Here is a 27,365-nt window from a genome sequence, read left to right on the forward strand (position 1 = left end):
CTGATTTTTAGCACTAATACATAATCCTGTGTCACAGAAATGTCAATATATTATTTAAAAGGTTATCATTTTTGTAGCCCTCTACTGGAGAGAGTCCAGCAGAGGGCTACAAAGATCATCAGAGAACTGGAGCATCTCTCTTACGAGGAAAGGCTGAGGGAGCTGGGTCTGTTTAGTCTGGAGAAGAGAAGACTGAGGGGGGATCTTATCAATACTTACAAATACCTTGGGAAGGGTGTCAAGAGGATGGGGCCAGACTCTTCTCAGTGGTGCCCAGCAACAGGACAAGAGGCAACAAGCACAAACTGAAACATGGGAAGTTCCATCTAAATATGAGGAAAAACTTCTTTACTTTGACGGTGACAGAGCACTGGAACAGGCTGCCCAGGGAGGTTGTGGAGTCTCCTTCTCTGGAGATATTCAAAACCCACCTGGATGCGACCCTGTGCAATGTGCTCTAGGAGAACCTGCTTTGGGAGGGGGTTGGACTAGACAGTCTCCAGAGGTCCCTTCCAACCCTTAACCATTCTGTGATACTATGTGATTCTGTTCTGGCTCAAGCCTGAAAAAAGACATTTTATTTAAAAAAAACCCTCTCAATTACCAATACCTCTCTCTTTCAACTATGAATAATAACAGGAAAACCTAGACTGACATTAATAAAATGTGTAAATCAAGAATTGACAAGACAGAGGCTGATCTCCTTTCAGCGATTTCTTTTCATCTGTGTTCTCTGGGAGGAGTAATCAAATCAATAAAACTTCTTTTAAAAGAACAGGCTATAAATATTCATAGAAAGTAAGTTTTCTTCAAGTCAAAGTGCTGTGTTGGAGAGGTGAAGGAGCACTGTATGGATACAGAAGCTGTTGCAGTATTCAGTAACTCACATTCAGTTGCTAAGGCAATTTCTCAAGGAACTGGGTAATAATTGTTAAAAGGCTTTTAAAAGCTCAAACATCAATTCAGATGGCTCTGCCTCCCAGTACAGGTTCTTTATTTCATTCAGCTGTCACTTTGCCCAGTGAAGAGTATCTACTTCTCATCAGTAGTAGGACTTCTGTCCCTTTTTCAATTATTTATTTTTTTTGTTATTACTTGCATTCATTTTACCCTAATTCTTATTCTAGCAAGACTGAATCAGCTCCAAAACCCAAAAACTCCCACTTGCCTTTTTCCTTTACAGGAGATTGCTCCATGGGAGCAAGATGCCTGGCTAACACAGCTAGCAAAAACTTAATGTATTTTAAAGTAAAAAGTTAATAGTTCACAATATCATGAAGCTTTTACTACCCACATGTTCTTATCAAGCGTAAACACATATTAAATGTGACAAAGTGACACTCGTTCTGCACCAAAGTCATGAACAATATCAATGTGTAGATAAAATACATTGATACAGGTGATCCACAGAAAAACAAGAATTGTGAATTTTAGACGTACTGCCAAAAATAATCTGTGAACAATTTTTCTGACACTGTGACTTTAATAGAGATCTGAAATAATTTCTTTTAACACCTTTCTTTTTTTTGTTCCCTGTAAGTAATTGAAGAAACACATTCGCTTTTTTGTTTACAAATAAAGCAATTCTTGGCGCTGGGTAAAGCAAGCTCTTGCTGGCCTCTCCGTCCCAAGTACAAAGCAATCCCCATGCTTTCAGCGGAGTTAAACCATATCCCACCTGTACATTTGCCTTCCCTACAAATAATAAAAGGTAGCAAAGGCGTTATAAAATTAAGGACTATGGCAGACTTACAGCAACAAATGAGATGTGAACAGCTAAAACATGTCAAGTCTCCAGCACTTGCCCTTTCTCTCTAGGAGCACTGCTATTCACAGAGGTGAGGACATCCAGTTTCTCTCGTGAAACATGTTCTGTGCCAGCACAGGTATTCTGTAAACGCACCCTGGTTTCAGTGAAGTCATAGACTTAAAACAAGAACTAAAAATCCCATTATCCTACAATCAGCAGACTCAGGTTTCAGATCCTGTTAAGCTGATACAACTGGCCAAAACGAATGCAGGTACCTTGATCTATTAGGTAAGCTACAATATTCTTTGTGGCTTTAAACTTTTCTTCAGACACCCTGTTTCACCTTAAGAGAAGTTTCACCAGGTCAGTGTTCAAAAATGCAAATATTTTGCCTCATCAGGTTTTTTTTTTCCTGTATGTCCTGTATCTGTTCTTGCTTATAAGCCACATGTACACAGCCCACATATCCAGAATGCTTCAGCAGAAGACAGTAGAAGAGGAGCACTTTGTGGCTCACCAGCATCCTGCCAACCCTCAGTACAACTCCATGTCTTCAACAAAGCCACCTGGTGAGCTATCACTCTGGAGATTCTCATTTGATTCTTTGGCAAAGAGAGCAGTCTAAAGGTGGCAATCCATAGAAAAGAATAAAGATAAGTTTCTCATAAAAGTTCGTGATGCTAACCAGAAGTTCCTAACAGAGCCATGACTGAATATAAAAATTGCCTCTGTGTATGCTGTAAAGATAAAAAAGATTATTGTCAGGCAGTGCAAAATAAATTCCAAAGTTTGTGCTTTTAGTACACTGAAATATTTTGGATTTACATCCCCATCTTGCTTTTGAAAGAAGCCAATATGATTTACAGTGGACAGAAATTTCAGCAAGTAGCAAAATCACGAGCAATCATTTCCTTCACTCCTTACTTTTAAATACATAGGCTATGATTTTTCTTTTACAAAGTAAGAGGAATCTTTTAGAAATCTCCTATTACATCCCCTGCACACAGAAAAGTAATTCAAAATGGGACAGAACACTTCATGAGACAGAGAATAAGGTTTTCAGCTAAAGGTCTTAAATTTATATAATCTTACATTTCAGTTCACAGGGGGAAAAGAAACACTAAAATAAATATATATAAAAATTAACCACGTGTAAAGATACTTCTCAAACATTATTTCACTTCTTCTCCTACCCTCCAAAGCCCTGAGCTAGAATACAAATAGCTAAGTTAGTGTAGACTAAACCATCTGACTCTATAAACACAGCTCTGAGTCTTGCTTGAACTATAGGATAAGTATAGTCTCCTGAAATCAAATGTAAAATACAGTCTCAGTTAGACCAAGCACACCAGCTGAGAGTAAAAAATCATTTGTTTTTTAAGGAAAGGGAAAATCAAATGGAAAATAACTTGAGAATTTGACATCTAAAAAGCTCAGATCATCAACTCCAACATGTAATGCTCCTCTCCCTTTGGCACAAGGCATGATCTTTCTCTTCCCTGGCCTTCCCAAAAGGCCTCCAGGTATTCCTCAACCTTGGATCCTTGTGGAGACTATCAGCCTGCTGTCCTACTTAAATCTAAACTACTTGAGGGCGTTTCACACTCTGTAGGGTTGAGCCCATCAGTTTCTCCATCCTTTGGTGTCGGATAGCCCACATGAAAGCAAACAATGACTCAGGAAAGTCATATAATATGACTCAGGAAAGTCATAAAATACCAGAAGCAAACCAAGTTCTGGGTTGCATTACCCCCGCAAAACAGTGAAATGGAGTCGGAAAAGGAAAGAGTATCACCTTTGGGGAGTGCATATTGGTGTCTTTCAATATAAATAAAAGTTTTAGGTTTAACAGATGCAGGTTTGATCTAGTTCCTACTTTGAACAAACATCTTCACCCATATGCCAGTTTTAAAACACAGAAGCATCAATTTACTTTCTCCTCTGTCTCTCCTTAAGTGTCAGCACATCTTGTAAAAGCAACAGCTCCCTTTTCATCAAAAGCACGATATCTCTTTGAACTGGAAGACAAGGAAAACTCTTTCCTGAATAAAATAATATTGTTTCTCTTCCCATAAAACATGAAAGCATATAGAGATATGGACAGCACAGCCATTATGGAAGATAAGGACAGTAAATCTTAATTACTTTTAAATAGGACTATTCCTGGTACGAGAAGAGGACAGTTACATTAATTAAAGTATACCCCATGTCCTTATTCAACCTTAAAAACTAAAAGAGTAAGACTGAGGTAAGAAGAGTAATATTCTTAATAGTATTTTAGCAGTTAGCATATATTGATATTAATTTTTCTATTGTTATTACAGCATTTTGAAATGCATTGCAGAAGAGAACGTGTTAATTAGCCTCACTAAAGGTCACTACTACTCCATTACTATCAGAAATAAGCAAATAGTAGCTCATACTCATCCTTAATTCTATGGAAAGTTTCATTAATGTTTTAGCTGCTGTGAATTCCATATTAGTCACTCCAGTTTGACATAGTAAATATGCATGGAATTTAAAATTCCCTAGGCTACATTTCAGGAAAAAATCCTGTATAGAGAAATAAATCTGCACTCATTTTCTTAAAATGCATTTTGCCCTTTCACACAGAAAATGAAACTTGCCAGAAAATATTTATAAGTTTTTTTACAAATATGCTGCAGCAGTGTTCATAAACTGCCTTTGAAGATCTGAACTGGTGTTAAAGTTTAAGGATGTTTCTATTCCTTTGGACTTTTAAGATACTTATGACATTTGCACATATAGCTTTTGTTCACACAAATATTTACTAAATTGTTGTTTGTAAGCATTTCCATCCTGAACAGGTATTTGTGCTTATTTCACATACCATCCTGATGGGACAGTGTGAAAATCCAGACATTAAGAGTCTAGGTTAATACAAGAGTATTACTCATCATACTTTTTTCTACCCCTTCCAAAAGGTTTCCGTTTTTATTTAGGAATATATGATCCCGAAAATCACATGAACATAACCAAGACTGTCTACGTTGAAGGGTTTATAAGAAGCCAAATGCTGCAAATTAGTTTCTTCAAATTTTTTGGCAAATAATAACTGCTAATTTTGCAGAAGCCTGCACAAGAATCACAAACAGAGAAAACTAAATGAAACAAAAATTATACTTTCCCCAATCCATATTACTTTCTTTACTTTCACCTTGAACAAGGAAATTAGAGTAGCTAGTTTGTGTCCAAATATGTAAACAAAATACATTGTCTCCTATTTAATTTATATGGAATTATCACAGAAAGATTACTACTCAAAACATTTTGTAACTTCAGATGCTTTTGCTTACAGGATCCCATTTTCTTCGCGCAACCAGAATGGAACCTAACTGGGATGATAACTGGGAAACAGTGAATGTTTTAAAAAATCCCACTCGAAGCCTGAATTGGTTTACACTAAAACTGCCTGACTCTAGTACACACTATTCGTTCAAGAGAACACCATAATCCTCTGATTACAACAATGAATTTTGCAGCAAGTAATTAAGCTATCATAAACTGAAGCCTAACTATTTTTATCTTGCTTTAACCAGGACTTCTTTTCTGGGACCAGAAATATTTATAAGAGCAATCTGTGTTGATTTGGTATCTCACAGCTTCATCTGTCAACACAAAAATGGGAAACAAATTGTTTGTTGACATTTCGTTCTTTCAGCGTAGCTCTGACTCTTGGTAGAAGAGCCATTGAATGTATTCTCTATGTTTATACACAAACAGAGCATGAATAGACAAAAACTAAATTATCATATGTCTATTCATATTCCCAAAGACTTGGTGGGATTCATTGGTATAAGTCTTTTGATTCCCTTCTTTAAGTGTTCATGTACAAATGTTAAAATATTTAACATCTGGCATTTTAAATTTTTCCACACCAAAAATAGTATCTTTAGGCTCTCAGCTGGTGACTAAGACACTAATGAAATCCTTACTCCATCCCAGGTGTTAAAGTTGAAGTCAAAAGAACTTTACACCACATATTTTTTTCCCCCCAAATAAGGCCACAAAATTAACTGTATGTGTTTCTGTGGTCCAACATACATTAGCTGCAATCAAAAGGATGAAAACTCTGAGACCTAAGGGTTTTCCATACTATAGTTCCTGAAATCAATCTAAAATATTCAGAATACTTTAGTATTCAGAGCATAACAAAAGTGTATTGCCACTATGCAAAAAAAGGGGAACATCCCATACAGCAAGAATTTTAAGTGAATGAATGGCAATAACAGTTCTTCCAGATGGGACTGTTGGCAAATTTAGGTTACTTGGTAGCTAAATACTACAGTACTCCACACATTAAAATACATTAAAATTATGAATAATCAGACTAGAAATATTTCTTCAAAACAATTCTATGTAACTTTAATTTACACTTAGGTCTATATTTCAGAAGGGTCAAAATAGATAAAAAGTTTTGAACATAAATAAATGCTTAATGAAATGTTTACAGATGAAACATTCTCAAAAGAAATGCTGTTCCCAAATGCATTTTTCTACTAGAATAAAATGGTTATATATGCCTTCTAGAGGAAGCTACAGAAGTAGAGCTGAATGATCCAAAGCTGTCTCTAATTGGAATAGCCATTATGAAAATAAGTAGACATAGGACTCATATGCAGCGACACTCAGGAAGCGCAGAGAATATACAAAGATTCTACATAATAGTACCCTATTCCTTCCATGTCTTTAATTATATTCATGGAGCATACACATACAAAAAAAATTAGGTGCAACAGATGTGCCTTTCCTTCTTGTTCCTCAATTCAAGAAAATTGCTCCAGACATTAACTCATACTAAATCAAAGTGCTCCAGAAATATAGTAACAGTTATTTTTATGAATGCATATTGGTGTATTTATTTAAGTAAAAAAGAAATGCCCTTCCAAAAAGATATTAAGACTAAGCTTTGAACACTTCCGCCTTCAGAATCCACACATACAGGTTAGAAATACATGCAGACAATAATGAAAACGGACCGAATCATGAGTTTGCATACAAAGAGCCAGTCTAATATCTCACTGATATATACCCTGGCCTTTGGACAGTCATGTAATAAAATTAATTAAGAATATAAATTATAACGTAACTTCTTGTGTAAGAGCTCCCTGATGAACAAAATCAGCTATTTAAAATTCCTGCATGTTTTTCCATGCACAAAAAGAAAACCAGACGGACTGCTAACTCCATTCCTCCTCTTCAGGGAAGCCACATGAGTGTGTTCTTTTTTTCCCCACTGTATTTCTAAGCAGGCACAAAGGATAGGCCTGGTCACTCACCCTCCCCTGATTTTACTATCCACATAACTTTTTCTGGCTTCAGCTACCACTCCCCTTGTGTGGCTTGTTATCTTCTAACATGAAGGAGGAAACTGCATCTTTTAGCCAAGTGACATGAGATGTCCCGGCTGAGGAGGCTCAAAACAAGGGAGAACATGAACAGCAGAAAGAAAAAAAGGCAGTTTTTCACCCACAGTTACTGAATTAGCTTTCTTTTATTTGCTCCCACACTCCTTTCACAACATCCCCTTCAGAGAACATTGACAAACTCTTGAGCTCCACAGAATTTAGCTCCATTAAAACCTCTCTGACCAGAAATGAGACCAGGATCCAGAGCTCAGCCAGAGGCTTTGACTGCAATACTAATCCCCTGCAAAGTTCCTAAGACAGTATCTTATAAAAGCTGAATATGTTTAGCTTTTCTACAAGATTAGACCTGCATAAGCTAGAACCCTGCTCAGGGCTCAAAAAATTACTGAGAAATCCCTTAAGAGATGTTGCATAAAACGGCACTATTCTCAAAGGGACTGATAATATGCATCCAAGATCACTCCTGCTATCGCTCAAACCAAAATTCTCCCCAGACAGTTAAGCTTACCTGTCAGTCAAGAGCTTCACAAAGAACAAAACTGCAGAGCACAAGGTGCCGCAGACCCGTTCCCACCAGGTGAGGCAGTACCAGGACAAAGAGGAGAGGAACAAAAGTGTCACCACATCACACCACAAGCTACTGGGTCACACAGCCTTGGTGCAGCCATCTGGCTGTGAAACCTTCTATTACCCCAGTTCAGACTGGAATTGCAGACTCCAGAGGTTTAAAGTCACTGTCTGCTCATATACTGTTCGAAGGGATCGTTTGTATCTTTGCATCCCAGAGACAAATACATTCAATGGACATTATTTACTAAGGTATATCAGCTACATGGGAAGTAACACTCAAAACGACATCCAGAAGGAGATCTTTGGTACACAATTTATATACAAGAGATCTGATTTCTCACAGCTGGTCAGCCTCTCTCCTCTTTGCATTAATTTGAAGACAAATCTCTGCATGAACAACAAGTTGTTAACATACACTTACTTGTCAGGAGGTGGGAACAAAGAGTCACTATTGAAAGGCAGAGCCATGTACTGCTTGTAGAGATGCCAATATACATGTATTTGCATCAAGGTCTTTTAAATATATGTGTAAATATGTGTTCATGCCTTTAAATATACATTATTTGTGCAGTTAGGGAATACAAAAGTTTACTGTATACAGGTTGTGTTATACAGTTCTTCCTAGCATGTGGCTGAGCCATAGTATTGTGGCCAAATACCAGGAAATCTTCATATTCTTACATACAAGGCATATCCTTCTGAGCAAGCCGAGGTAAGTTATGGGAACACCTGTGGCTGCCCTACAACACAGCTACCAGGAACTAAATTGCTCTACAAGAGCAATTTTTCTCAACAAGACAAAAATCCCTGAAACCTCCCAGTGCAGAAGTACCTTACTAGGCTGGACTTCGAACCTTTCTGCATTGTTAGCTGGGACAGCATATGCAGCACTCAAAAGCAGCACAAAGGTCTGAATTCAGCATCTGCGCTCCAACTCACCAGCTTTGAGTGGGACTTCAGTGGAAAGTGTCCAAAATACAGCAAGCATGGGTAACCAACTGAGCCATCGGTGAAGTATACAATAGCTGATTGCTGAACTTACATGCTTTAAAGAGACTGAAAGACAGTGAGTTGATACAAACATACAATTTCTATGAAAAATAGAATTTTGACATGTACATGAAAGGACATGGATTGGCAGAGAAGACTTTAGCAGTATCAAAATCAGAATCTAATGTGTAAGAACGAAAATGAGAATGGCATTGAAGAAATATTAAGAATATATAGCCAAGTAACCTAGATGTAGTTTCAGAAAAACTACCTTTACAATGGACCCTGGTGGTATTCCCCAGATTGAAGGAAATTTTTTTTCATACTATGTTTTCCATTGTATTTAAATTAATTTGTATTAATATTACCAAAGAGTGCCTCACAGGAAGCACAAAATGTCATGACTACAGAAAGACTTCAGGCATATGCCTCTACCACAGCTCGGAAACAGAAGAGTGGAAAATTCTGGGGTTAGACATCACTGAACTCACAAATACTGAATCCAGCTGCACCACCAGGCACGTCTTGACTTCTCCTAGCCTCAAAATCATCCCTTTTCCACAAGTGTTCTCCAAGGTCCTGACCTGCAGAGAACATCCTCTCGCTCCTCAAGTCAGGCGTACACGCAGATGCTTGTAGGCTCAGGACCTAGCATTTTAACCACACCACATTTCACACATGCGTTATTTTTAAATGTTCATGGTTGGGTATGATTACATCTGACTCATGGATAGATTCACTAGCTGTATACATCAATACTGTCAAATGCTGTCAAATCTGATTTTCTCTCTGGAATCTTCCAATTTTAATTTCCCTAAAAATTTCTTCGTGATTTAGCATGTAGCTATAGTGTTAATGATAGTGCCATATGCAATATATTATGTGACAGATTTATTACCAGGGGCTCACAACTAGACTAGCCCAAAACCTAACTTTTTAAAATGCTTCATGGTAAAAAGAAGCAGCTCCAAATAGTGCCACTTGCTGTCTCAAAGGCCCTTCCTCATTCAGACACAGGCTGCAGCCTTCCATAGCAAGGTGTTCAGTTAGTTCTGGGGTTATTTTTCCAGGTGAGTTCAGAGGGAGGACAGATAGAAAAGGAGACAAGAAAGGTGGGTGTAGATGAACCTGAGATGAAAAGGATGTTATAAAAAAGATGGGGAGAGAAGGAAAGAGTACTGGAGAAAGCAGCCAGCACAGGATGAAGAACGCCCACTTGGGCTTCCAGACAACTCAGAGGAACATCCCAGCTTTGAAGCTTATGGTGTCTCCTCTTTATAATTTCTCCAAAAGCCATATGCCAGGGAGAAGCATAACATCCCCAGAGTCAGAACACGCTTTACACAATTCTGTGTACCGTGGTCCCTCATCAATAAAGCTTTCACCATCCCAGCTGCTTTTTCAGCTTTTCCTGCTATGGTTTTTTGGTGTTAGTTAATAAGCAGATCTCTGTGGGAGCATTTTCACAGAGGACTGCAGTTGAAGTTTCCATCCTGTCTCTGCATGACGACTTAGCAACATGCTGTTCTAACAAGCATCTGGTAATCTTTAACGTCTTTAACAGCTTTTGATACTTTATTCCTCTATCCCATCATTAGAGATAGGTGCTTTAAGTAGATCACAAAAATTTATCTTTTGAAAATTCCTGAACTTTCTGTGGGAGGATGAGAATGAAGTAGTTGTATCTTTTACATCCAGCACATGAACCATCTTACAATTGCAGGAGTGCATGGCCAGCTAGTGGCAAGCTGCCATGACTTATTTATTGCCCTTCTGAAACACATCACAGCATGTATCCTCAGCAAAGGCATACTGCTCACCATTGCATGCATCCTGGCTGGCAGGGAACTCACATGCCCAAGACTGGGAGGCTACTTTCATGATGGATAATATTATATATTCATATATATGCACACACATTCACACATCTGTCAAACATAGGGTTCACAAAGCACCACAATGTTAAGTTACCCACTAAAACATGATGGGTTGGTTTCTCTCAAAGTCAAATATAAAATTTCTTGATCCTAATGAGAGCTGAATATGGATTCCATCCTATCGTCAATCTCTGTTTTATTGCTAGTTCTAGGCGAAAGTCCTCATGTTTCTTTCTTTCATTCCTACTTCTGTTGCCCTAGCACGGCTGCAGAGCACAGAACAGGACTTGTTCAGTCAGCCAGAACCTGGAGAAGGGAGGTCTCTAATGGGGAAGCCAATGTATTACACATTATTTTCTTGATTGACAAATAATTTTGACTGTTCCATTACCTTTTATGAATCATATCTCTAAATTAATGTATTCTAAATCTGATCTCTTATTTTCAGCGTTTTATGGAAAAAAATATTATTTCTAATCAGTCTCTATAAGTTACCACTCACAGAGAAATATTAGAAAACCACTAAGGTTGAGGTGCTCTAAATATCAAACATAAAACATGGTGGGCAAAAAAAATAAATGAGGAGCAGAGATGGGTCTTTACACTTCCACTGTCAGTGCTGTACTTTGTATTTGATTGATGATCCAGCAGCATATCATTATGGAAATCTCATTTTAAAAATTAAGTGAGAACAATAAACATTTTTAAATGTTTTACTATGGGAGTAGAGACATGAGTCTCTCAATATCTGCAAGATGGTTCAAACATTTCATAGATAGGCCTAATAGTAGTTTTTATGACCAAGATGGTAGAATAACATAAGTGAGATAAAATGATAGTCTACTCAAAGACATTTTGCTTTTCTATCTGATAAAATTAGAAAAACAACAGTATTTCAGGTAAATGAGGCCTTCCTCAGCTATGCCCAAAAAGCTTATCTGTTCTCCCAGCTGCTTTGAGTGGCTCTAGTAAAAGATAGTGCTGTTCCCTACAAATCATACCTTTTCTTACAAATAAGTAATCACCCATTATTGAATTCTAGTCATGTGATAGTAATTTTTCTGCATCATAAAACGCTGTGGTTTTGTCAATACGTAGTATTGCTCATAAAAGAAGAAATCCCTAGAAAACACATCCTTCCAAACTCTTAACAGATCACCAAGAAATAGTGATCATACCCTACTACAATCTACTCCTTCATACAACCATTCCCAGGTTTATGGACTGCCTTCATTAGACTCATCTGAGAATTCTTCTGATTTTAAAGATAATTTTAAATGGAATTTAAATTAATTTTTTAAATTCCCAATTTTTTTCCTGTCTATCTCTCCTTCACTATTGTTATTGATCACCAAGGGTGTCTTAACTCTGTAAAACTCCCTAGTGTACAGGATCGAATATTTGCCATACTACATTATCATGTAGGTTCATCAAGCTCACTACCACTGGGGGCAATTGCCAGGACTGGTTACTTCAAAGAGTGGCAGAATACGGCATAACACAACAAACCTCTCCTATTGTGCTTGAAGGAGCTATACTGCTGCCTTCTCTATGCATCATTACTTCAATGAAACAAAAAAGCTGAGCTTAAGAAATCAAATGACCACTTCTGTTATAAGCTCTAACACATGAAGCTCCAAGACTAGGTATCTGCCATCTACAGTTCCTGGAACTCCACCCTTTAACATGGAGCATGATGCTTGGTCTCTGTCCTGGTTTCAGCTGGGACAGAAGTAATTTTCTTCTTAGTAGCTAGAGCAGCGCTATGTTTTGTCTGTAGTATGGGATTTGGTGTGCGAAGAATGTTGATGATACACTGATGTTTTTGTTGTTGCTAAGAAATCAAGGACTTTTCAACTCCCCATGTTTTGCTAGTGTGCAGGTACACAAGAAGTTGGGAGGGAGCATAGCCAGAGCAACAAATCCAAACTGGTCAATGGGATATTCCATACCATGCAACATCATGCTTAGTATACAGATGAGAGTTGGCCAGGAAGTGTTCCTCTCTTTTCCAGGATTGTGGTTTTGGAATCTCTCTCCGCTGGGATCATTAGCCACTAACGGGCTGGGCCTCGGTCAGCAGGTGGTGAGCAATTGCATTGTGCATCACACATTTGTATATTCTACTATTTCTATTATTATCATTATTATTTTAATTTTTTTTGTTTTATTAAATGGTTTTTATCTCAACCTACGAGTCTCTCTACTTCTCCAATTTTGCTCCTCCATTCCCCAGGACAGGGGGGAGGGTAAGTGAGTGGCTGCGTGGTGTTTGGCTGCCAGTCATGTTTAAACTATGACAGTCTCTCCAACACACTCATGTTCCTACATAACAAAAAAAATCTACTGCATAAAGTCCCAGACAAATTGATACTATACACTTGGACACGCAATTCAGGTTTCTCACCCCACCAGTGAAGCACTCCATACAAACATTTGTCTCTCCTGCAAATAAGTCAATGAAAATAAAAAGAAAGAAGCATTGGTATCTTACTCTGTACACTAATCCAAAGTCAACTGGTTTAGTAGAAGGATACAATGGGTTTTTTCCCTTTTTATGCCAGACCGAGCAAAATCACTCTATTGGTAATTAACTGAAGCTTCAGAGGCACCTATGAATCTATATATTTAACAACACATCTAGTAATGAAATCATTAATTCTTGCATTTCAGTATCTTCACTCTTATCTAACACTATTTTAAGATTAATATTCTACTAATAGCAATTGCTCAGTTATAACGTGTGTGCATTTCCGATAGCACTGATTCATTTCTTCTTTAATTATTGCTGCGGAACCACGCTAGTTACCACTCATTTTACCCAAGCAGAAGAAAAGCATAGGTTGAAGATTGCAAGATAGAAACACAGAGCAAAGAGTACAGACTAATGACTTCTCCAAGTCTTCACTAACCTATAGTGGACAAAAGGGACTATCAGTTTAGTTGAACAATTAAATCCATATTTCATATTTGTCTGTAGACATGAAAATTCTGAACAATTTCACAGCAATGATTAATAAGCAGTCAAAAGTTCAGAAAAAAGCATTCAATGCTTGCAAATACAGATTCAGAAGCTATTTACTAGGATGAAAAATGTATTAATAAGAATCTGTCGTAAATCATTACAAATTTATAGATGTCTCTTCACACAGATGATCTACAAACCATCTCACAGCAAAATAAGGTATTTCAGGCAAATGCAAACCTAAATTACATTTTCATGTAGCCTAAGAAAATACCACTTCAGGACACAGCTGAAGCTCAATAAATCCCATGATGAGACACACAAAAATTAAAAATTTCTCAGTCCTGATGATCTATAATGGCACAGTGAATCAGATAATGGATTCTTGTTCTGGTAAGCACATTTTCTCCAGCCAGTTCTTAACCAGACAGCAGACAGACATATGATCAGAGAAGTTCTCCTTTCTCAGGCTTTTGAATTACACTTTCCAATTACACTGTCCAAAATGCAGAGCAAGGTTTACAGCCCCTACTATATCACCTTCACACCCACCATCTTTTCTTATACCACAGAAAGAACAGAGCAAGCCAGAGAGCGAAAGTTTCTTTGCCTTCACCAGGAGCATTGCCATGGCTGTCAGTGCCCTAACACTTCCCGAATTCTAGTAAATGTATTTTCCTGCACACATTTCTCCACGCAGCTATCATGGGTGTTTATCAAGCCCAAATGCTGTTTTTTTGCTTTTCTGATCAGACCAAAGTTTATCAATCTGTGGTACAATAAAAGATGAATGGGTACCTCCAGGTCATCTGAAGGGGAAAAAAGGTTTAACCTTTAATCTGCTGGCAGATTTCTAAAAGCATTTGGTGATGTCAAATGTGTTTCAGCCTATTTATATCCAAACCTAAGACTACATTCAGACTGCCAACATGACTTTAGAGTGGATGTCAACAATATATAATCAAAGGCTTTTTAAAGCCATTAAAATTACCAGTTATTTCCTATAGAGAATGTTACCTACTTAAATGCCAAAGTTAGAGGCTCTAATAGTCTCTGACATTACTTTATCTATCTTATTTAATGAAAATATTATAGAATAAGATTAAAAGATCCACCACTCCATTAGAAAACATTTCAGTCTTTTTAAGTTAGTCTGTTGTGGGTTTTTTTTAAGTAGTATTCAAATATCACATAAAATTAGATTATGTAAATTAGAAGTAGTACAGATCCTTAATCTGAGAGAACTCTGACACAGGAATTTTTTTTGACTGCAGAGCAAGAAATAAAAATTAGCAATTTTAACTGTATATTGTAAGATATCTCCCTAATATGGCATCAGTTAAACTGAGCAATACAGACACTTGGGATACTTGATCATGTTGTTACCATTACAATCCAAAATACATGCTTCAAAGTGTTTGTGACCTAAATAAACAAGACAGACAAAACAGCACAACAGCAAAGAGATCAGAACAGTGGATGGCAAGCACCATGCTGGTTCCGCAATCATTTGTTTGCTGTGATGCATCACACAGCAAAAAGCCTCAAAGACCTGTGAACCAAGGTCGTCCATGCATCCACATTTTCCCTGATAACTGTTTTGTGCCACACTACCCAAAGAATTCAGGTAAACTGAGCAAGTCATTACTAATATATAACCCAATGATGTAATTTCAGAACGAAAGTCTGCAAAAATTACAGGTGAACAAATAATCCTCACTATGGCTAATCCTAGGGGTTGAATAGGTAGGAAAGACAACTAAAATATTCTGAATTTGGACAAGAAGAAACAGTAACTGTAGACAAGAGGAGGGAATTTCCTTCCTCTGCAGTCTCTTCAGATGGTGAAAGTTTTTACAAGTTAACAAAATGCTAATACATAATAAAAGCAAACTGACCCTTCAAGTATTTACCTTTACCAAAACCAAAACTTTCCTGAACTAAAATTAGTTGTACAGCTAACCCCGGTGACAGAAAAGAGTTTGTTAGCCCCACAAGTAGCAAGCATCATCAATCCATTCTTGAGAAATATTTAATTCAGATTCTATGCCTGCAGAAAGCAAGTGAATTGAAAAATCTGTACAGCAAGAGGTGATGACAGAAAGGAAACAATTATTCAGAAGTTACAGTCAGAGTCTGGCTATCTGAAACAAGAGAGAACCCAAGAGCAATGTACCCAGTTATTCCATTTAGTTACAATTTCAGGTATCCTCATGACATACTGGCAGATAAGAAACACGAGCAACATTTTCAAGTGATGACCTGATAGAGTCTTAACACTGGATACCAGAACTTAAACATATGTTTTATAGAAAAGAATAACAAGTTATATGGAATGAAAAAAAATGTAGTTACACTCACAGCATTAAAAGAAGACACCTTTGCCTTGATGGATTTTGTAAAGTATTTGAATTCTCAAGACTGGAATTCTTTTTCCTACTCAGACTGCTTGATACTTTCCACCTATTCATCCAAATATTAAATTAATATTTCCATACCCACAGTATCTGAGCATACCGAATTACTGGTTTCAGATGGACAACTTGTTTTGAGTAAGGATCCCTGCAGGTAAGGGAGACTAACTGGGACCACGATTACCATCAAATTCCTGTCTGCCAAGTGAGGCTTGAATTTACAGTCATCATTGTTATGAAACATCCACAGTAAAGATGTCCATATGAAGCAATGTCCTTTTAATTATACTTGGTTTTTGCTAGGCCCTAGTTACTGATACAGCAAAACACATCAAAATCCCAAACCAATGCAGGAAAGGGAGAAAAGCACATCTCTAGTGAAGCCACAACAGTAAAACTATCTGCGGATTTATCCCCACAGAACCAAAGAGCCAAAAACTTAGATACTAGTCTCTTCTTTACATCAAAGAGTATTTCTAACCACTTCTCTTAAAAAATAAAAAAATAAGTATCAATCTGAGACTGCCTTAGCTAGAACAGGATGACTTTCAGAAAGTAAATTAACTAGAAGGAAAAAGATGTTATTCTTCCTGATCCTGCTGCGCAAGTCCAAACTAAAATTTTATTCATTAGTGCTCAATATAAGAACACCTTGAGAAAGAGAGCAGCTCATCATATGTTTTACAGGCTAATAATTGTACTACCACATACTTATTTGCTTCTAGCTAGTATGTAGCAGACAGTTGTCCCTCCTTTAGCTTACATCACATATTTTTTTTTTACACCTGGAAGAGCATCTAACTATTCAGTGGTGAAACCCAGCATGATCAGGAAAGGGTAGATAATGCACATATAGGGTTTTTCTGCACTGCCACCTAAAATTTGTATCCCATGAGTCCTTCTTACCACCTATCTTACTATTAATTTGCAAGTAACAGTCTTTTGTAAATGTCTGCTCTGCCCAAGCAAAAAACTGAAGTCATCAGAATATAACTTTTTTACTTAACGATTACACTAACATTAGCAGTTCAAATCAGTTTTTATCATGTTTTATCCTCTTCATCTTAAGCACTGCATATGCAGATTATGTGCATATTACTGTAGAAATAAACTTGCACTCCTGAAAAGCAAGGATTTCTAACCCACACCAAGATATGAGCTAGAACCTTGCCTGCAGTCACACCAACTGATGCAGATCTTGCAAAAAGGATGACACCAGAGGGTAAGATTTTTCAAAGCACCAGAGAATTCAATACAGAGAAAGACTCGTTGAAAAAAGTTAATGGATTTCGTTAATTTCCCCTTCACCTGTATTTCTACCCAGCTCCCCTTGTGGTTTTCTAGTGGAATCAAGCTGCTGGCAATAATGAGAAATCTATAAAATATGAAGCACTCTCAGTGTATAAAAAAGAAACGGTTTTATAAAATGCTAATGGGTATTCTCATGTGCTGTAGTGATACTTTAATGCTCTTTTACTCCATAATGTTGATGGCGCAACGCATCAGATTTTATACTGCTGGCAGCTCACTCCTTCAGGAAATCTTTAAGCTCTTCTAGGCTATCAGTGTAGCCTATATCCATATTCTTTGGGGAAAAAAAAAAAAGAAAAAAAAAAGTAGTTACCTTTCAAATGTCACTGAAATAGAATACATCAGTTTTTTAATTCCAGCTGTCAGGGATGGTACAGCCCAGTTTACACATAACCATTTGAGTGAATAGGGGGCTGAGAGTCTATCCTGGCCAACTGATCCTTTTCTTCAGCAGATCCTACATCTCCAATTCGGTACACCACTGCAATATCCAGCCCCTGCCCTGCTCCAACCAGCCAGAGTGCCAAGGGGCGTTCCTGGGATTTGCAAGCAGTTGCACACTTGATGTGCATCAAGCAAAGCCTCAATACAACACAAAAAATCTTCTTCAGATCTTAATTTCCAGGAAGAAAAGCCACCTCATCCTACATTCAGGTCCCTGTGATAGGCAAACAGAGTGGAACTTACGTTAGGCAGGTTCTCATCTAGTACAAAAAAATATGCTATTTGGCCAGAACTGCAAACTGCTCAACAAGAGATCTTCAAGTCTTCAGAACTCAGAACTTGTGCTAAAGACACCTAAATAGGTGCCTTACTTTCTAAAGCAATCAGTAGGCAGGAACTCTAGCTGAGATGGTCAGCTTCACTTTCAAAGGAGGTTATAGCCCAACACACTAGTCTTATATTGTTAGTCTCAAAAAAAAAAAAAATCTGGCATTGATTATGGCTGCCATTCCCCTTTTGAAAGCTGGTCCTGCTTAGCAGCTCAACTAAACAGTAAGTGCAAACAGCTGTGAATAAAGCAGCACACGTAACAGGCAGTAAACAGCTTAACATGGTCAAAGGGGAACTTACCAACAGATCATCCAGATGGGGTATACACATTACACACAGGTGCTTTTATTTTGACCTCTAAAACCTACACACTCAGTGATTCCAATTTTGTTACTTCTTCTTTAGTAGAAACAAAGCACAAAACATTCATTTTTTTCTGTATTTTCCAAAATCCTGTGCCTCTGTTTGCTTATATGATTTGAGGTTCTCATGGCTGGTTGCACCACTCCTGATACGATTATGAAAATAAACAAAAAGGGAAGCAGGAAATAATTTCATTCATCCTAGCATTCTGCAAACAGTGTAACCATATTCAGCAATTCTTCCTGGCAGCCTTTCCTTTATTGATAACAACCAGATTTCGTAACCTGGAAATTAAAATGGACATGATAGGGAGGCTCGGAAACCCCAGACTGATCAGCTGGTGATAAGAAATCTGAACAAAGAAAAGAAAATCCAGTTCCATTAGCACACTAGTATTAGCAGAGTAAGCTGTGAAAATTTCAGTGCTCATTTGCAGTGTAAATTTGGGACTGTGTCACAACTGACAAATTGACATTTCCACTCCACAGCAAGACTTCAGCAGAACTGTGTTAGGTGTAGTCTGTTGTTTAGGAAATTACAGAAGGTACAAGAGAGTGATGGAAAGCTGCATACCTGGCAATTTGTTTTAACACAGTCTTTTGCTGGTTTTGAGGAAAAGGAAGATTAAAAGTTCAGAATGTGCAAGCACATCAAACTGCAAAAATAGTACGTCTTCTTCCTTGCTTTGTAAGATCCAGCAATAAATAGACACCACACCAAAATAAAACCATCAGTGCTGCCTAGCAGGAAGCTTAACAATGAAATTAAAAAGGCTTTTTTGACAAAACCAATTTTTAATGAAATCACATAAATGTTGAAAAAAATTCCAGGTGGTCAGAAAAAATATTCCAGAATATAAACATAGTTGGAAACTCAGTTTTACAAGGAAAGTAAGTAGCTGGCAGTGCTCTGAATCAGGATTAAAAGACCAAAAACGTGTAAAAAAGATCAGTGCAAAAAAGATATGAAAAGTGATATGAAATGTCACTGATGCCACCACCTTCCCTGAAGAGACAGCATCCCTTTATATCAGCTATTGCCAAGTTTCTTGTCCAGAATTCAGAACTTACCAGGTCAACAAAAGCTCCCTTGTACATTCACACTACTAAAAGGATACATCACCCTAAGCTTTTCTAATATAGCTAATAATTTAAAGTAACAATATCACCAGAAATATCAGATACGTTCTGTTATGAATATGAACCACAGGACACGCAAATGCTTGCAATTTACCATATACCTGCATGTTAGATACCTGTGCATCAAAATGGGGCTGGTAGAAAAAATAGCACTTCTCTGTGTAATTAAAGCTGTGTATCATCCCATAAACTTGCACTGCTTCAATTTCAGAGCCACCCTTAGCATTGTAGAATATTCTGGCATGTGCAGGAAAAAAAGTGGTCCTCTCCTTCTCTTAGTTGTTTTGGTCAGTGAGGCTCAGTTTCTTTTCTCTGATTTGCTCATTCAATTTAATTCAATTTTTCTGATATACAAGCCCTCAAAGTCTCTAACTGAGCTCTTCATCTAATATCATTTCCTTTCAGCTCTTCACCATGGTCCTTCCTCCACCACTGTTCCAGGTTCCCTAGCTCTCACCTGGCTTATCCTTCTGAACCTCATACAGTCCAAATGTTACTTCCTCAGCATTCGAGTTGGATAAGCCCTCTTTCTTGCTGCCTGAACAAATGCTGGAGAAAATTGCGGGCATAGTGGTAATAGACTCTCTACTCACTGTTCCTGGGAGAAATAATTACAGAGGAAATCTTGTTTAGTCGCTACTGTCCTGGGAGAGAGTACACTCAGTTCAGATGAACTATTTGGAGAATTTCATTGCCAAATCCTAACAGGTCTCTCCAGAGCACAAGTGAACCACTATTTGTCAACAGCCAATAACTGGGTCAAATTCAGACACTTTTTCACAAGAGCAACAAACGCAGCAAAGGAGATAGATAAATTAGAATAGAACAAATAGAGACTAAAAAGCTATTTTAGCTCTAGCATCTTCTATTAAGAACAGCAGCATGGGATGGGAAGGTAAGCACAATGCTAACCTAGAGGAAAGATTGAATTCTGAAGAGATCTCAGGGGGATTTTTTTAGAACAAAATAGTTCTTTCTGTTGACATTATATCAGATGAGATATACATATTTAACACACTTTGAGAGTTGATATGAAATCACGGTCAGACAGCAGGATTTTTTAGTGGAGTCCTCTGCAGAGTAAGAGACAGAAGGAGCATTTCCACCTCATTCCCCAGCGACCTCTTTAGCATATCCCTCACTATCCCATTTTCAAAGACCATAAATCTTAACCACTTTTTTTCTGCATTGCTCTGCAGCTGGTCTTATCAACTGGTTATACTCAGCTTTGCCACACACATACCCCTGCTAGAAGCTATATGAAATCTGGACACATGCATCCAGACTGCTAGTGGAGGGTAAGATCCATGAACTTGCCTTAATGAAACTTTTCTTGTTGCTTTGGAAAGGGAACCAAAGCAGATTATTTCAAGTCAAGGAGCCTTGAAAGAAACAGGTCCTCAGAAGACATATACTCCAATGTCCACCATCTAGTGGTGCCTTAATGAAACTTTTCTTGTTGCTTTGGAAAGGGAACCAAAGCAGATTATTTCAAGTCAAGGAGCCTTGAAAGAAACAGGTCCTCAGAAGACATATACTCCAACGTCCACCATCTAGTCAAGTTAATTTAAGTCATAGTCCTAAATGCAGATTTGAATACTGATATGATGGAGAAAATCACACATCAGGATAATTTTCAGGTAAATGTCTTTTATGTTTTTTACCTTTAGGAGTTTTTCACCAACCCCCTCCTATCACCTCAGCACTTGCACTTCACCCTCTTTTGCTTGTTTCTTCTCTCTTTCCTTTCAAATACACAAACTGAAATCCCAGAATTTATACTCTGATAAGCCAATTGGAGTAATCTTTTCAAATGACATTTTTATGCTCAACCTTGATAGCTCTGTTTCTTCTTAGGTAGCACAAACAAATGAAAAAAAAAAAAAGAAAACCGTTCTAACATAAGTATGTGATGCTTCTTACTTTTCTGAACTAAGGGAACAAATTTTTCAAGGTCATTTGCAATTTTTTATCTTTATGATTATCTGACATAATAGGTAACACATTTGATTACCAACAATATTTGCCTTTTTACAACATCAAACGTATCTTGTATATTTTAGTTATTGGCACATTATTCTGTTACTTTGTATTTCAAAAATGCAGTGAAATGGTGCCAGAAGGGACAGATTTAGCAGCAGGATTTTATTATTGTTTCAAATCAATAAGCAATGTAATAAGACTTTTTAAAATACCCTGCCTTCACAAGAAAAGCTTGTGTCCAGGCAGTGGGAAAATGGCAGAAAGAAGAATTCCTTGCAGTGAAATTGCATTTGAAGCTACATAACTAATTGCAACTCTAAAAGTGACAAATGAAGTTCAGTTTTCTAGTCAAAAAAATTAATCTTTTTTCAAAATAGTCAATTTTACTCAAAAATATTAATCCTAGCTGCTTGCTATTCACAACTGTTCCCTAAAACATAAATATTTACATTTTTTTTCTTTTTCTTTTTTTAAAAAAGATTCACATTCCTTTGCACTCTTTAATAACAGTTGCTAAGCTTTTGGACCCTGAAAACATAACCGTATTTTCATAGCTAGCTGCATGAAGTTCAGTTAAAGACTTCAGTCATGAGTGAACTTCTCAAGAGGTTCAATTTCCAGTGCATATGAGAACTTTGAGTTCAAAAATCAAGGGCTGTTGAAAAAAAGTGGAAAAGGACAAAAAGAAATTATATGTTCTTCCTTTTTTGATTTGTAGACACAGTTATTAGCAACTATTGGATTTGGACATCAATACAGCTGCAAAGTATCCTCGAGTACTAAGGTGTTAATGGAGCTCTGCAAGCTCACCCCCGTGTAGACACGGCTCTGTTTGAAAGGATGCGCTCTGGCAAACCAACAGCTACCAGTAAGGTTGCTGGCACTCCCGACGTGCTCACAACTGCTATTCAAGATACTCCATCTTCCAGGAGTCTGAATAAGTGCCCTTTCCACTATATGTCTACTTGCAGAGCTTGAGAAAGTCATTACGGACTGGCTAGAATAACAGCAGAAATAATACAGCTATTTTAGATGAAGATCCACAGGAGTCTAGTAGAGGTTTTCATGATACAGTTTCTGATAGTACGGTTGATGCTACATTTTCTATGTGCTCAGACAGCAGTCATTTGGGAAAAAAACTGCAAAGTTCAAGGCCTTGACATGTCTGCTTTGCTTTTTCATTTTTCTAGGTACAAGTCTCGAGCTTGCAGTAAGAGAGGTCTTCTTTCCTACTCTGCTGCCAACGTAAAACTTTCTCGGGCCCTAACATATAAGTTCTTTGGGGGGAAGCGGAGTGTGCACAGGTTGTGTCTGTATGCCCATTTCTGAGTTAAGCTACCTATTGAAGGAAATGATCTAGAGGTTTGAAAAAAATGCACACTGCCAGCAACGAGCTCTTAGAATAAAAAAAGCTGACATCAAGATTATTTCCCCTCTTCCTCAGCACTATCTCCAGTTTTATGATTGAGTTACTATTTTTTATTGCTTTTCTTCTCAACTCTCTTCTTCCTTTTCTTTGGACATGTGATCTTAGAACAGGACTGACTGGATAACAACATTTTCAGGTAGGAAAAACTGAGTATCATATTTTGTGCTTTGCAGCATGCACAGTATCCCAGGGAACAATGCAACAATATTTTTCATAGACAAATTTTGCATTCCCATTTCCCCCTGTTACCTTGTTCCCTCTTAGGGACTGTGTAAAACTGCTCCATACGTAAAGAGTAATCACGTACTTTCAGATTTCTTTGTTGAGATGAGGTGTATTTGTTCTAGAAACATATCCACAAGCAAGACCCCCTAACTAAGCAAGCCGAACCTATAACCAGTGAGGTCCGTTCCTGAAACATGTTTTATGCTGCTGCAGAGTAGTAAATGTAAAGCCAAAACCAACCCACTCAGACATGGGGAAAAAAGCTACAAAGGATCTTTTCTAAATAAAGTTTTGTGAAATTGTTTGACTCTGACCTCTCAACTAAATCCACTTCTTAGTAGCAGTATGACAGATTATGTTCTATTAAAACTGAGTTTATTAATTTCATAATACACACTGTAACATTTATTGGATAACATGAAGGATTATAAGAGAATAAAAAGAAGTATTAAATAAACATCAGCCATGCTTTCTCTAGTACCTCTGCTGTTGTTAGATGGCTTTGAAGCTCAATAGATTTACATGTCTCCATCACAGAGCCTTTCAGCAGCCTACAGGAGACCCAGAAGAGTAAGAAACTACAGATGGTTCTGGACTGTTGCCAATAGCCACCAAAATACACGGTCAATATTTTTCACTTATTATATTGTTCATCACTACTGTGATACAATAATAACAGTAACTGTAAAATAATGACTTATTACTTAGGGAAATGCTAAAGGCTTTATTTATTATCCTCTCTCCCCAGGAACCAAATACTTGTGGGATACAAGTGCTACTGTCATTAAAGAAAGGTTTGGGAAACACTATCCATAAATAAAGTCCTGTTTCCATTTTAATTTCTTGGATTCTGAGATATCACCAGGAGGAGTGTGAGCTAAATGGTAAGGTAAAATTATAGTAATAAGAGGTTTGGAAAGCTAGAGAATCTGCTGCAACACTGGAAAGCTATAATTTTCTCTAAATGGTAGTAATCCTTTTTTCTTCTATTCAAGTACTTCTTAAGGTGTACAGTCTAAAGGACATAATATTTATGTTTTATTCATATTTATAAAATCACTTTTACAAGTTATTTCTGTGCAGTTGTTTTATGGATTTATAAGGTCCTGTCTTTGTCCATAGAGAATATCTGTAGTTGGCTGAAACCCACGGCAACTCTCTGGAGATGTTCATAAACAGCATTTTTAGGCTCTTGAGAAATTAAAATATCGAGTTACATGATAACCATATGCCCCCTAATTGGAAGGAATGCCTTCATTTCCAAAAGGTTACCCATATATGAAAAGATATTTCTCTGAACACAGAATCACTTGATGGCACATAATAATATAAAAAAAAAGGGAAAACACACCCAGCTTTTACACTTGTCACCATTTTCCCGAGGAAGTCACAATTCCAAGGGCTTTTCATGACAGCTCCACCTGCTGTCACACTGCACGCCCTGTGAACCATTGGGAAGGTGGTTCATAGCAGTAAGACAACACCAACACCACCATGGCTTTCATGTAAGCACGCTGTCCTCAGGTCCTAAGAAACAAAGCTCAAAACTGCAACTGACTGGGAGCTTCCCATCAGAAAGGGTTTCTGATGAAAAACACAGTTACTCCAAAGCCAAAATATTTTACAGAAGATTTTTCCCCTAGATTTTCTGTTTTCTATCACAAAACCTGAAATAAATATTTACAGTTGCCCAGTCTGACCTGATTCTGGTGACTCTGGTTTGCAGAAGCGACCTGAAATATTCATTTTCCAATGTATTTCCTATTGGGTTATCGTGCCTCTTGGGGACAGCGGATCTGTGGCCTGGATGCCTTTGCAGATCCCTCTGTCTTCTCTAAGCAGGACTCACGCATGTTTCGGTTGAATCAGGTCAATAAATTAAATCAGGAAACTTTTATTTAAAAAAGCCTTAGTTTTACTTAGAAACAAAACAGTGAAACAAAATATTCCACTGCTTTAAAATAATTTCTGAATAACTTAATTCCTTGAACACTTTTCATAGGTTAACTTTTATCCTTATTCGGAACTGAAACAAATATTAAGCACTTTCTACAGGACCATGGATACTTACGACACGAAGTTTAGTGCTGTCAGAAGAGGATAACTTAAGACTGTTCATAAAGCTATCCTTTCAAGGTTATTGCTTTTTTTCATTATTATCTGTTAAAATTACATTTTTTAATACTTGGGGTTTTATTATCTTGTGGACCTACTACTATAAAATCATTAAGTTTGTTACTAACCTCAGGGAGGTAAAAGTTTCAATGTTTTCACTAAACCTGTATTTCAGTTATTCTAGATGTGACAAAATATTACACATAGACATAATATTTATACATATATATAGACACATATATACTCAAACACATAAAAAATATAGTACTCATGCACTTCTACATAAAGAAAGAACAAAGGTACATACAACACTTGAAAAGAACATCCCCTTCCATCACAACATGCATATAATATTACGTAGAGATAATTAATGTAACAGTTACAATACTGCTACAACTCCTTTTTCATTACTCTCATAATGTAGGTCTTAAATTTTTCTCGTTCAATTTCTTCTTCAAATTTCCAGCCACCTTTGTGGATGCCCCTTCTATGATCTGTGAGCTACACTACATCTTTGAACTGCATACCGTGTGCACTATATTGTAGTCAAAGGGAAGAAACTGACAGATCAAAAGTTGCCTCTATTCACACCTGCTGAGAGGGACAGGGGCTCTCAAATGCAGAAAGCATCCAGAAAACACCCTGGGCTTGTCAGCAAGGATAAATGAGCCTACAGCTTTGGACTTCTCTGAATGCAACAGAAGCCTCAAAGTAAGTCTTTGAATGTAAATCAGCCTATCAATACAACACTCATAACTGATTAAATTAAGCTGAACTGAATCTTTACCATGTTGTAATTTTTTTTCAGATTTTAGAGAAAACAACAATATAGAATGGGATTATACAGACTTGAAATTCCATACATCTCAGTCAAGGTTTAATGCACATATGCTTTAAATCATGCCCTATTTAACACTTGTGATTACACAGTTGACCAAATTCCCCCCTAGAAAATGTTTCCACAACCTCTTCTAGTCACCTTGCAGAAATATACAGCAACATTTTTCTTCTACAGAAGAATCACTTAAGAATCCTTACAGACAGCTATAATTTCTGCCCCTGCAGCTAAAAAGTAACTCTCTACTTTAAACCAGAACATTTACCATTAACAAATATATGTACACACTGGAAATCAAGAGTTTCAGCTCATTTACTATGGAAAGATAATAAGCTGTGTCCTACCTATGGTGGTAATAACAGTGCCAGCAAAGAAGAAGGAACTTCCCAAGTCCCAGTGACTGATCTGAGTAGATGTGTTTCCTAAAGGTATGATTCCTGCATTTATTGCTGCCACTACTTGCTGCAAGTTTAAAAAGATTTTTGTCAATATTCATGAAACAATTATATTAATATACATTAAACAGTAAATTGATTAAATCACTTATTTAATCGAAGCAATAAACTATAAAAGGATCAGTGTTTCTCTGCTCGAGCTTTATCATTCAATCAGGCTACAGTTCGATCTCCAGCAGACACCCCAGCATGCAGCAGAGCTGTAAACTCCAGACCATTAAGGAGAATGCAAAATCTAAAATATCAGTAACGGCATCACCTTAGGTAGATGGCAAACACAATTATTTTTACTGTTGCAACTATTTGGTGAAGAAAAATATGCATTAGACAGAGATATACAATGAGAGTTTCCCAAAATACTTCTCTATTGAGTTAGGCAAGGAAATGTACTTCTTAAAACACAAGTCATTTTAAAACTCCAAGAAAAAATGCCCATGCATTGGTTTGGATCAAATGAACTCCAATTAATTAAAACACTTTCGTAGAACATATAAATCAATAACTAAAGATGAACAATTACACTTATGGTTATAAAACTTTGACTATATTAATAAAAAAATCAGTCAAATGTCAAACATGTATCTCTCAGTTTATACAAGTGTATACTTCATACATGTCATTCTTGAAAAATAGAGTTCTAGCAGCTAAAATGAACAAGCCAGTAGTGACATTTTCATAGTCTCAAGAAATATGAAACATTTCCTATTTCAGCAGGTCACCTGTTGTAAATTCTTATCACAAAAAGTAGTTCTGTTTAGTTATATCTCTGTTGCACAT

General features: G+C 37.2%; 1 protein-coding gene across 1 annotated transcript in view; it reads right to left on the reverse strand.

Moving 5' to 3' along the window:
* KCNK2 (potassium two pore domain channel subfamily K member 2) overlaps positions 1-27,365 on the reverse strand; it is an 80,527-nt gene that overhangs the window by 38,526 nt on the left and 14,636 nt on the right. Inside the window, exon 3 of the mRNA XM_068425128.1 lies at positions 26,478-26,595. Coding sequence (XP_068281229.1) covers positions 26,478-26,595 — 118 coding nt within the window. The remainder of the gene's footprint in view (positions 1-26,477; positions 26,596-27,365) is intronic.

Source organism: Nyctibius grandis, chromosome 1 (assembly GCF_013368605.1).
Source record: "Nyctibius grandis isolate bNycGra1 chromosome 1, bNycGra1.pri, whole genome shotgun sequence".
Classification (NCBI taxonomy): Eukaryota; Metazoa; Chordata; class Aves; order Nyctibiiformes; family Nyctibiidae; genus Nyctibius; species Nyctibius grandis.